The following is a 12,107-nucleotide window of genomic DNA, read 5'->3' as shown; positions in this document are numbered from 1 at the left end:
GGCATTAACTGGGTGCTTTCCTCTACCTGAGACTACTTCCACCAGGCTCTTAGCAGCTCCTTCCCTCTGAGCCCACCACCTTTCCATCAGACACACAAACATTTACCATCAGCTCTCCCTTTACCAAGACACTGCTTGCAGCTGTGCTTCAGCTGAAGGATTCTGTGCTCAGATGCCAGGCACCCACGTGTGTACCCGAGCAGGGACAGGGTGGCTGTGTTAGGAGGGTGCTGGGATGTTTGGGAACACAAGGGAGGGGGATTGGGGCCCAGGTAAGCAGCTGGGTTTGCTCACAGGCTGGGAGGTGGGACACAGCAGGGGCGGGGGAAGAGGGCTGTGCCCCCAGGCTATGTCCCTGCACTATAAAAATTACCTTGCCTGGATCCAGAGTCAGGGGGAAAAAGCAGCTTTCACCTCTGCTACTGACTCCAGCAGCCTTGTCCAGGCAGGAGGACCTGAGCAAAGGCAGGACCTGAGGATGAATGTCCAGGCACTGACAGTCACCACTCTCCTCCTGGTGCTGCTCTGCCCATCTGGGGCACTGGGGCTCCAGGCCAGCAACCTGGAGAGGCAGGCAGGGGCTGGGGGCCCTGGAGAAGCCCCTTGGCCACCTGGAGATGGAGGGGACAAGCTGCCTGGGCAGGGCTCAGAGAGGAGCCACGCTCTGGCCAAGGCATGGAAAGCGATGAGAGAGGCACAGCCCGGCTCCAGATCCTCCAAGGCCATGGCCAAAGCCCTGCAGGGCAGGGGGGAGCAGCTGCCCCCTGGCAAGCCCTGGAGGCTCCCAGGGCAGCCCTCCCGCAGCAGGACAGCGAGGCTGAGCCACCAGCTGAGTGACTTCGGGAAATTCAACAGCGACACGGTAAGCACAGCCTGCCCCGGGGCAGCAGGGGGTGTGCTGGGTGCAGGGTGCCTGGGGTGAGCAGGCAGGGTCAGACAGGGCTGGGGACAGCAGGAGCAGCTGCTGAGCATCTGTGATCCTGCAAACATCAGATGCACGTGAAGGTGCCAGTCCCAAGGTGGCACCCCCAGAGCCCCAGATGCAGCTGGTACCTGGCAAGGCTCAGAGCAGAGTGGGTGGCTGTGGGTGCAGGTGGGGAGCAGCTCAGGGGAGCAGCTCAGGAGGACAGTGCAGGTCTGGCTGCAGTTGTCCCCATGTGCTGCCTCAGTCCTGCCCCAGCCCAGCCCCTGCTCTCCAAAATCTCGTGTTCACTCCCCGCAGCGCTGACAGAGCTCTCCAAGCTCTGCAATGGGCACAGCTCCTCTCAGCACTGCCCTGGGGGAAATCTGCTCAGCACAGCATCCCACACACAACCAACTTCTCCTTTATCAAACCCAAATTGCACTTTGGTGGCACAAGTAGACCTTGCCTTAACCACAAAGTGCTGGGTGACACTGTGCCAGATGCCACCACAGCAAAAGAGCAGGGGCACTGGAGGGTGTGTTGTGGCTGTGGGGGTCAGCTTAGAGGGTTTCCAGCCAAAAACAATAATGAACTGCCCCTGGAAGCACTTTCTTGGGCCCCAGCTTCTCCAGCTCCTTGCAGTGAAGCTGCTGCTCTAGACCCTGGTGAGCTGCTTGTGCTGCTGCTGCAGTGATGATGCAGCTGTCACTGGGCTGCTCCTGGCTGCCATGGGAATTGCAGCCACCACTTTCCTTCTCCCTGCAGCACTCCTGCCACAGCATCCAGTCCCAGCCCTGCCAGAAGCCCTCTGACTGTGGGGGCTGCCTGGGGCTCTACACCTGCAAGCTGCCTGCTGGCACCTGCAGCCTGAAATCTGTCTCCAGGCAGACAGGTGAGTTCTGAGTCTCCTGGCAATTGGCACCAGGGATCCCCACATGCAGCAAAGTGCAAGCACACCCCCAGAAACACTCCAAGCCCAAGTGACTGCTCTGTGCAGGGCTGGGTCTGTCTGTCCTGACAGCAGTAGCTACAGAATCAACAACTGCATGGTGGATGGGACATGCCCAAAACTTTCTGGGAGGGCTGGGGTTTCACAGGTGTCCTGAGCTATCACAGGACACCAACAGCCTATGCTGGAAAACCAAGGAGGAGTTCAGAGCTAGGGATTTAGCCAGTTGGGAGTCAGCAAGTGCAGTTCTGCACATCATGGGCCCTGCAGAGCTGCTCACATTGCTGTGTGAGAGCTGTTTAATTAGGCAGGAACTGCTGGGGAGCAGAGATCACAGCTTTTAATGTTTAACCAGTGTCCTGATTCTCCAGTTCCCTTTGGCAAATCCATCCTGCCCCCAGGTTGGCCTCTTGCCTCAGCACGTTTGCCTACACCACGTGCACGTGGTTGTGGAATGGAAACTCTCATTCAAGGCTACTAAACAGTTTCCTGGTGCAGGAAACCCCTGGCACGTAGAGCAGGCAAGTTTAATGCTGGTGTACAGTACAGTGTGTGTGTAGCACACAGGGCATCCCCAGGGTATGTGCCCTGTTCAGTCTTCTCTGGTCACCTGCTGCTGGCAGCCTCCATAGGAGGACACACATGGTCTTATGGCTTTTCCTTACAGGTGGCTTCCTCCAAAGCTTACAGAGCCCTTAGATGGAGAGTCAAGCTCATCTTGGAGCAGCACAGCTAAACTAAAGCTGAAGAGGCTGTCCTGCAGCTGGAGATCAACACTTCCTGACACAGTTGTAAATGTTTTGGTTTGTTTTTTTTTTCATTGTACTTCTCATGCTGCTGCTTTTTAACACCCCCTTTGGATTTTGTACACTATCTAGGCTTGATTCCCACTTTCCTGAGAGCAGTCAATAAACACACTAAATGCTCATGGAGCCCTGTGCAGAGCCCCTTGGAGCTCCCCAGTGAGGCAAACAGGGCTATTTCACAACCCTTTTAAATTTGAGCCATTAGGATATTGTAGCAAAAGCTGCCAGTATCTCAGCATGCTCACACACCAATTCAAGCTGAGCTAAGCCTTGGGCAGCCTGGGATCCCTCCCTGCTCCTTACCACAGCTCCTGCCAAGGAAGGCCAAGTCCCACGCTGGTGAAAACATCATTTCAGGAGAGGAATGTGGAGTCCCCAGGAGCAGGCTTGGCAGTGTGGGACCATGGAGGAGACCTGCTTCTGAAGGCTGGAGCTGAGCCATACATCAGCTCTATTCAGCATCCCACAGAGCTTTGCAGGCACCCTGGCCACCTTCACTGCTGTGGGGGTGACCCCAGCTTTGCAAAGCTTTGTGATGTTTCCATTAAAAACTCCTAAAATAAGAACCAAAGCACAGCATTTGATTCACCTTGAACCCCACTTCAGCTCCCTTCAATGAGCCACCACCACCTGCTGTGACTGTGAAGTGGCACCACTTTTGTTCAGCACACCCTGAGGGACCCTGGGTGGGGGCAGGAGTAGGTGCTGGTGGCTTCTCTGAGCCCCTCTACTGTTGCTTCCTCTGTCCCTGCTTGTCTGGTGTGACACCACCTGTCCAGCATTTACTGTGCTCACCACAGATCCACAGAGAGGCTGAGGTGGGAAGGGACCTGTGGGGGTCACCTGGGCCATGCCCCTGCTCAAGCAGAGCCATTTGCCCATCCTACCTGGTGGCATAGCTTCAAAAGGTTCACTGGACCCACTGCTCTGCTCTGGTGTGGAATTGAGGTTCTCTGAACCCCACTGCTGCTCAGAAAGCTCCTCTCACCTGGCAAAGCCCATGGAGCACAGGGATCATTTCCAAAGCTTCTGGGAGTGCTGTGCAGTCCAGCACAGCACAGCTGTAGTAAAGGCACCCACAGCAGCTGGGAAGGAGACTCTCTTCCAAGATGCTCAAGGATGCTTCAGGTGCTCTTGCTCTCACAAGCAGTGCAAGTGTTAACAGTTTTCACACCAGCTGGAAAAAAGCCCTCACCCTGCCTCAACCTCCACTGGACCATAGAGGAGAGCAGAGCAGGAGGCCCAGGCAGGAGCACAGAAGGCAGCAGCAGACACTGCCCTTGCCTGTTTGCTGCTGTGCTTCCCAGCAGCAGCACCCACCATAGGAGATAAGAGCCCTTTGGGAAGCTGAGAGCCTGCAGGTGAGCTCCACCCTGGGCTCCCAGCCAGTCGCCAGGTGAGGGATCGAGGCCACCCCACCTCTCAGACTCCCAGGGAAGCTGAGGGCCTGTGCAAGTCATGGCTCCAGCTGCTTGATGTTAGAAGACACAGCTCCCCCTTTCCATGAAAACACCATGGACCCACATGCCTTTTACACAACTCACTTTTAATTACACTGTGTGAGGAAAGGCCTCTCCTCGTGCCAAGACTCCCTGGTACATTCACCCAGGGAGCTGGCTGGCCCAGCAAGTCCTCAGTAGGTTTAGTGGTTCCCCCTCACCCTTTTCTCTTGCTTGGCAGCTCCTCCTGGCCAGTCCATCTCATCCCTGCAGCTCTCAGTGTCCTTGCTTTGCAGAGATCTACTTTCACACATCTCTGTTCCTCCTCTCCACGCCTGAGCTTTGCCTGCTCAGTCCTGTGGGAGTCCTGTTTGGCCTCCTGCAGCACCAGGCAGAGAGGAGGCAGGGCAAGAGTCATTGGTTAATAACTGTTCTAACCTCAATATAAATAGAGAAATACAACCAAATAAAGAATTGACTAGCTAAGAGATCCAGTCCGCCGGGATGCCTGCAACGTGCTAGTGCAGAGTTCAGAGAGAGTGCTTGGTCCAGTGCTTGCTACTGTAGACATCCAGCAACGTGTCCAGGCAGCCCTGCAGCCATCCCATCCTCCTGCAGCACCACAGGTCTGTGCAGGACGTCCTGGCCATGGCCAGCCTGCCCAAGGCTCCTGGGAGCAGGCTGAATGGGAATGGTTGATGAGTCTGATTTATTGCTGCTAAATGGTAAAGCCATTCTCTTCTCTGGAATGAGGATGTGCTTCGCTTTTACTTTTTGTGGAGGAATTTCATTTTGCTGCCTGAAGAGACAGAGAAAAGGAAATGGACTCCCCACAGTGACAAGCAAAACAAGTGTCTTTTCCCACCACCTCTGTCCTATGCTGTACTGGGCCTGCTGCTGTCCCTGGCTCCTTGTCCACAGCCAGCTGCTCTGCAAAGCCTGCAGAGCTCTGCCCATTCCCTGGAAGCAGAGCTGCAGGCTGGGACCAGGCACACCCTCCAGAGCCCTTTTGTGCAGGGCACTGCTGCTCTTAAATGGTCAAGAACAGACAAGAGAACCAGGGATGTGATCTTAACACCTGATCAAACAGCCACTTGTGTCCAATGACTTATCCAAGGACTTCTAACATCAATCTGGAGCTCTTGGCTAGTCTCCCTTACAGTGGAAAATAGATTAAATCTCAGAATACTCCTGGGCAGTTCTCACTGCTGATCCCTAAGGGCAAACCTGAAGGCAATGAAAACTGTGTCAATCCCCCATCAGGACCTGTATCCACCATCTCCAAGTCACTGTGGCTCCATTGCCTCCTCAGACCCACCTGTCTCCTTTAGAAGACTCAGATACAGCTCATGGCCCAATCTTTAGTTCTCCACCAGGCTCCAGACAGTGCCTGACCAGCGAGCCAGCACAGGGACACATGGCCAGGCACTGGATGCCACATATAGCCACAGACCCTGCCACCCTTGGGCAGCTCCTGTGCTGCCCAACCTGAAGGCAGCAAGAAGCCCAGCCCTCCTGAGAAGCCAAGGGCTTTGCTGGCTCCTTACCTAGGCCTTTCAGGAACCTATTGACTCCACTCTGCTCCCCACTGGGAAGTGTTTCCAGGTACTCCTGAGCCCGTACCTCAAACAGACCTGCAGGAAGACAGAAATGAACAGCTTCTATCTTGTGTTGCCATAAATCCAAGTAAGAATGCCCACCTGAGAGTGTACTGTCACTTACCCACACATTATTGCACAGGAGAGAGAACAACTCACCCCACCTCCTCCCTCAGCTGAGGCCAGATTTGGCACAGAAGCTTTGTTCTGCCCCCTCCCTCCCCACTGCAAGGCTGACTGAGCTGCAGGGTACAGAATGTACCTCCCCTCATTCTGCTACGAACACAGCTAAGCCCAGGGAGTGACATCATCTGGAGAATCATCATGCAGAATTTACCTCTTTTACTCAGCCACCTACTCAAGCATCCCCTGCTTATTAATGCTTGGGAGGAAGCTGCTAAGCCAGCACTGAGCAGCAGCAGCAGGGATAAGAAATTTCAGCTGCCAGCAGAGCTCTTGGGATGTGGGATAACAGGAGTGACACTGCAGAAGCAGCTCTGGGAAGGAGAAGAGCATCCAAGCTTTCTAGTAGGCAAAAGAACCATGACCAATCCAGACAGAAGAAGAGGACATGAGGGACTGCAAGAATAAACACCATTCCTGCAGTGGAATTGAGTCTGGAATGGAAGAGGCACACACATGGAGGACACTGCAAGAAACCAGCAGATTCCCTTCTGGTGCTCCTGCACACCCACTGCAGCCTCCAGCCACGGAGCTGGGGATGGAAGTGGTGCCTGGGGAGCATCCCCCTGCTCCTGTAGGAGGGAGCCCCTCACCTCTGACCCCCTGCTTCCTCCCATGAAGACCTCCAGGAAGCGCCGCAGGCTCTTGGAGGAGACGGATTTGCGGAAAGCCTCGCGCTGCAGGGCGCGCTCCTCGCGCTCCGTGGGGGTCAGGAACAGCGAGTAGTGACCCACAACCTCCACAAAGAAACGCACAAAAGCCTCAGACACCACCTCGTTCAAAGGGCTGGTTTCTAAGGGAAAAAGAAAGAGGTAGTGGTGAGGATAGTGCTGTAAGAAGGTGCTAGGAAAAATCTCTGGGTAAAAATTTCTTGGCTGTTTTCAGATCCAGCCTGACGAGAAAAAGCTGCTCGAGAGAGAGAGAGCATCCTAAGAAGTGCTTGTCATGGAAATAGACCAAATTGCTGCTACTTTGAAAGATACCAAGCTTTGTTTTGGTGCTCACTTCTCTCTGGTGGGATGGGGGAGAGAACCAGAAGAGTAAAAGTGAGAAAACTGAAGGGTTAAGATTAAGAGTTTAATGGATGAATCTAAAACTGTGCACACAAGCAAAGCAAAATAATTGATTTAGTCAGCAGCTCCCATGGGCAGGCAGGTGTTCAGCCCTCCCCAGGAAAGCGGGACTCCAGCACACATGGTTTGGGAAGACAAAATGCCCTATTTTCAAATGACCCCCCCCATTTCCTCCTTTTTCCTGCAACTTTATTTACTGAGCATAACTTCTTGTGGAACATCTCTCTGGTCATCTGAGTCACCTGTCCTAGCCCTCTCACTGGTGAGGTGGGATGAGAGGCAGAAAGTTGTTAGCTCAGCAACAGCTAAAACATCCCTGTATTATCAACACCATTTCCAGTACAATTCCAAAATACAGCCCCATAATAGCTGTGGAGAAAATTAACTCTGTTCTAGCCAAAACCAGCACATTCTCCAGGCTCCTCTGCACCAAGGAGATGCCCATACTGCTCCCCAAGAGAGCTGTATCAGCCCAGTCACCCATGAGCCACATGGGTCTGCAGCTCTGCAGGTGACTGTCCCCTGCAGGACCCTGCATCACTCATGGCAGCAGCAGAGAGAAGCCTGAATACTCTGAAAAGGAGTGTGTTCCCTGGAGTGAGCAGGGAATGGTAAGGAAGGATGGCCAGAGCTGGGAAGAGATAAGAGATAAGATAACCAAAATCCTGACCTTCCTCCAATACCTGTGGTGTTAAATTCAATACAAGCCTAGTTCTCCTCTAAGAAGTGACAGATAAAAAAGAGGCAGGAAAGACAGGTTTACAAGCTGAAAGGCACTGTGCTTTACCCTGCTTGCCATTGACAGGACCCTCCTCCTTGTCGCTGGCCAGCTCATTCCTCTGCTCCAAAATGTGCTCTAGGGCAGCCTGCAGCTTGCGGGGCAGGATGGAGTCCTCATCTTCCATCTGAAAGACAGAGCCACCTCCTCAGGGACTGGGACTGAGGCAAAAACATCTCCTACCCTGTCCCCAGCACAGCAGGGGCAGCACTAGAAATAAGCCATGAGCAGAGGGAGAAGGCATAATATGCCTGGCACATTCCCAGCACCACCCAGAGCAGCACTAGCAAGAAGCACGAGAGGAAGGAGAAAGGGGTGTCTTTTCCTAAATACTCCCCTATTCTGGAGGAATTTTACATGTCTGCCCAGAGAGGCCCCACCATCTGCCCTGAAGAGGAGAAGTGTGAACAATGCTGGCAGGTGGCCAGGTGAGCAGAGCCCCTGCTCAGGCACCAATCCTCTTACACAGGCAATAAGGAATTCCCAGAGCCAAGGAGCTGCCAGTGGCTGTGCAGAGCTCCAACCAGCCCTGGCTGAGTCAGCTGATTCAGCTGAAGCCTCCAGAAGAGAGGTGCAAGGTAAAGCATAACCCCAGAGCTAAGGCAGCTGGCAAGTGAGGACTGTGGGAGGGCTTGGCCTCACCCGCAGCAGGAGGAGCACTGATCCCATCTCAGCCAGCTGCTCCCTGCAGCAGGAGGAGCACTCATCCCATCTTCCCTTCCCATCTCAGTCATGGGGCTGAGGCACAGCACTGCTGCCAGCACTGCTGCCAGCACTGCTCTGTGATCTGCCAAAGAGCTCTGGGAAAAAAAGACCTGCCTGGGCCAGGAGTGTGTTTGCTCATTTATCCTCTTCTCTTCCTCCTCTCCCCAACAAAGGGAAATGAAAATCAGCGGGCAATCTTGCTGCCATCTACCTTCCTGCTTCTGACCCATCCAGTGCAAGGACCACAGTGAGGAATCACAAACTCCCAAGGCAGTAAGGATTTCAAAAAAGTCATCAAGGCTCCCTTCCCACTCAGGGTAAAGTATGTGATGGGAGATGAACTGACAGACACAGGCTGGAAGAACCTACACTGCTCCCCAGCAGACAGTGCTGAGCCAAGCCTTTCCAGCTCTGTCCTCTGCCTTACAGGATGACACTTAAGGACCCATAGTATCACCATTTTCACTCTTAAAAAAAAAAAAAAAAAAAAAGATAATTCCCAATGATTTAGTCCTCAACAGCTGTGGTTTGGGATGCTGCTGTTACATATATACACAGCAACCCCTATAATGCTGCTGATTGCAAGCCCTGCCTTGGTTTTTCAGTGGGGGTAAAGTGATCCATCCAGCCAGGCAGTCAGCAAACAGAGGTGGAGGTAAGTTATGGAGGAAAAAAGGGAAAAAAGGATTAGCTCTGCTCACCTGTCTCAGAAACCGATTATTTACAAGGTCAACGACGAGGACCTAAGAATGAAAGAGCAAGAATTAAAAGGGGAAGTAATTATTTCCATCATCAGAGTTTATCTAAATCTGTAACTGCTCTGCAGGAAACACCTCCCTGCTCCTCCTACCCACCCCTGCAGCTGGAGGAGGCACCCAGCATGGCCCGGGGCAGAGCCCTGGTTGTGGCTTTCTGGGGATGCCACTGCAAAGCACACCCTGTGCTCCAGGCTGTGCTCCAGGCTGTGCTCCTCACTGCACAGCAGGGTCACAGCTCCAGCCCTTTTCCCTGTGTGCTGCACAGCTGTCTCCTGGGAGGCAGGGAGGGAAATCCCTCCCTCAGTGCCTAAACAGGGATGCAGGACTCCAGCCCCTTCCAGTTCTGGTTACAATGCATTATATACTTTTCATTGCTGAGCACCATAATACATTACAGCTAATCAATGCCTTTACTATTACTTATAGCCTATCATAACTACTAATATACTTATATTTATGTTACTATTAATAATAAAAAGTTAATTAGTATGTTTCAGTTTAAGCTAGAAGTTGTTTTTCATTGTTGCAACATTGGCATTCTTGTTTGCCTGTGAAATCTTTTTGCTTGGTAAAAACATTTTCTGTTTGAGGTGGATTTATCCTTTGCTTTGAGCTATAAGAACCCCTTCCAGCTCACATACTAACACAGCCTTTGCTTTCTTAGTTATCTAGTAAAATTGGCTCAGCAATTCTTTTCTTCTATATCAAAACTTACTTCCATTTCTATTCCGTCTTCAGATTCTACATTCAAAGAATTTCCTGCTAAACATGCACATCTGTGAGACCTTCCTGTCAAATCCCTATCCATCCCAACACCTCAGCACGTTCAGCCTTGCTGTGCTCACCCTTTTGCACCAGGAATCCAATTCTTCATTTATTGCTATGATGAGGCACCTGTGTTAACCTCAGGGGCAGCTATCCTGGCCAGGCTGTCAGACTGACAGGATTTACATGCTGCCCACAGACAGCACTATGCATAAACCAGTATAAACTGATAAAACCACCAGCAGCCCCACAGTGGGAGATTCCATCCCCCAGCCTTCCCAAGGCTGGGCGAACATCCCATTCTGCCCTTACCCCAGGCAGAGGATGGGAGCTCTGCTGTCTGGCTGCCAGAAAACAGCTGAGCCCACAGGAAGCAGCCTGGAGCAGGGCAGGGAGTGGGTGAGGGCTCACCTCCTCCACGGGCAGCTCCCTCAGGCGGGGCAGGGAGCTGGAGAGGAGGCCGATGAGGAAGGGCGTGGGCGAGCACACGATGTCGATCATGGAGGGCGGCAGCACGGGGATGTAGGTGTGCTGCCAGGTGAAGGGGTACAGCAGGGCCACCGTGGCGTGGCAGCACTTGGACAGAGTGCTGGAAGACAAAGCACGAGCAAGGACAAAGGCTGGTCAGTCAGGGAATGAGGGGTGTTTCCCAAAAATCAACCCTTCCCTGATTAATCTAATTACTTGGGGCTTTCCCACATTTCTGACCCCGTTTTTTAGCTTCAGAAGCAAAGACTTCTGAAAGATACTCTTATGACAAGAGATGGGTTCTACTGAATCAGAGATCTGCTGCTCCAGTGTCCTGATGGAAAATATCAAACACAGGCTCTGCCTTTCCTTAGAGAAATGAGTTCATTCCCTGGCAGGATCCGGCAGGATACCCAGTTAGCCATGGCAGCGCTTGCCACAGGGCACCAGTTATTCATCTGTTCTGGGTCTGGAAGCATTTTTATGTGTTAAGAGAGGGGGAAGCTAGCTGCTGTAAATCCTGTATATATAACAACATTTCATTTTACCAGCATCCAGTAAAGGAAGAGGGTGAGGAAGGAGCCTGGTGCAGCATGGAGGAGCCATGAGGACAGAGAAGGATGCCCCAGCTGGCTCCCATTAGACTCCATGGGAGAATTTACATTCAGCAAGCTGGTTTATTTATTGAGAGAGGGTGGGGACTGGAGCTTGCTCTGAAAAGTGAAGGCTGCTTTCCCTCCCCTCCTCACTGCAGGTTTGGTGGATGTGCATCCCTCTGCTGTATCACCAGGGCAGGCTGAGCAGAGTGCTGTGCCTGGGGGACAGCTGGCTGGCTCCCATCATGTAAGTTCAGGCTAGCAGAACAAAACTGTAATTGCTGGGACATCAGTGTGACAGCACAAAGTAATCAGACAACAAACACTGTTAAACACACAACACTTTTAGGAGATAAGGAGATCCCAGGGGAGAGGCTGGAATCTGCTTAACCTGAAAACGTTGGGAAAGATGTGTGTTCTGAGAAATACCTTCACAAAATGGGAACAGTTTCATCTCCCTTCACTCCCAGAGTCTTTTTTAAGGGGATACTCTGTAAAAACAGAGGAAGACCCTTCAAATGCTGTGTTACAGACTGGTAGCTTTAAGCCTTTAAATGGGAAAAACCCTTCAGTTCCCTCGTTTGGGAAGGTGTATCCTCCCTGCATTCACTCCTCTGTTGCTGCTGTCCTGCTGTGCCTGCCATCATCAGCCAGCCCACACCTTGCTGTGTCTATCACAAATGCAAGGTAGATAATGAATCTGAGAGAAGCAAAACTAAAATAATGAGAAAATACAGAGCTAGCAAGAAACAGAAACATTAAAAAAAAAAAAAAAAAAAAAACAACCAGAAAAAATGTGGGAATAATATCAAAGTAGATGATTGTTGTTGTATCTTTCATACAAACTAATCTTGAAAGGAGCTGCAACAAAAGTGAATGTGTCATCTTATAAGTGCACTCCAAGCTAATGAGATCCTTTAAAAACCATCTCCTTCAAAGCTGTGCTACTCCTACATTTCAGGTCATGTTAGCAGATACAAAAGCAGAGGCTTCTCTTCCTCTCCATTACTGCAGAGCGTATTTTCCACTCCTCAATTTCTGACTGATAATAGACCTGGTAATAGCAGCAGCAGCATGGTGAAAGC

At 52.0% G+C, this 12,107-nt stretch overlaps 2 protein-coding genes across 2 annotated transcripts in view; one reads left to right on the top strand and one right to left on the bottom strand.

Annotated features, from left to right (window-relative positions):
• Nucleotides 1-291: 291 nt before the first annotated feature.
• On the top strand, nucleotides 292-3,215 carry LOC130262022 (uncharacterized). Its single transcript, XM_056508775.1, has 3 exons — nucleotides 292-862; nucleotides 1,670-1,796; nucleotides 2,521-3,215. Exons 1-3 carry the CDS (start codon nucleotides 350-352, stop codon nucleotides 2,550-2,552), a joined length of 672 nt encoding a protein of 223 aa, XP_056364750.1. The 5' UTR covers nucleotides 292-349; the 3' UTR covers nucleotides 2,553-3,215.
• Nucleotides 3,216-4,186: 971 nt separating this feature from the next.
• DENND2A (DENN domain containing 2A) overlaps nucleotides 4,187-12,107 on the bottom strand; it is a 56,771-nt gene continuing 48,850 nt past the window's right edge. The window contains 7 exon segments of the mRNA XM_056508685.1: nucleotides 4,187-4,897; nucleotides 5,646-5,732; nucleotides 6,473-6,493; nucleotides 6,496-6,672; nucleotides 7,740-7,857; nucleotides 9,137-9,178; nucleotides 10,370-10,547. Of these exon segments, the coding sequence (XP_056364660.1) occupies nucleotides 4,866-4,897; nucleotides 5,646-5,732; nucleotides 6,473-6,493; nucleotides 6,496-6,672; nucleotides 7,740-7,857; nucleotides 9,137-9,178; nucleotides 10,370-10,547 (655 nt within the window). The 3' untranslated portion in view covers nucleotides 4,187-4,865.

Source organism: Oenanthe melanoleuca, chromosome 1A (assembly GCF_029582105.1).
Source record: "Oenanthe melanoleuca isolate GR-GAL-2019-014 chromosome 1A, OMel1.0, whole genome shotgun sequence".
NCBI classification, from domain to species: domain Eukaryota; kingdom Metazoa; phylum Chordata; class Aves; order Passeriformes; family Muscicapidae; genus Oenanthe; species Oenanthe melanoleuca.
This window is presented reverse-complemented; position numbering and strand designations above follow the sequence as displayed.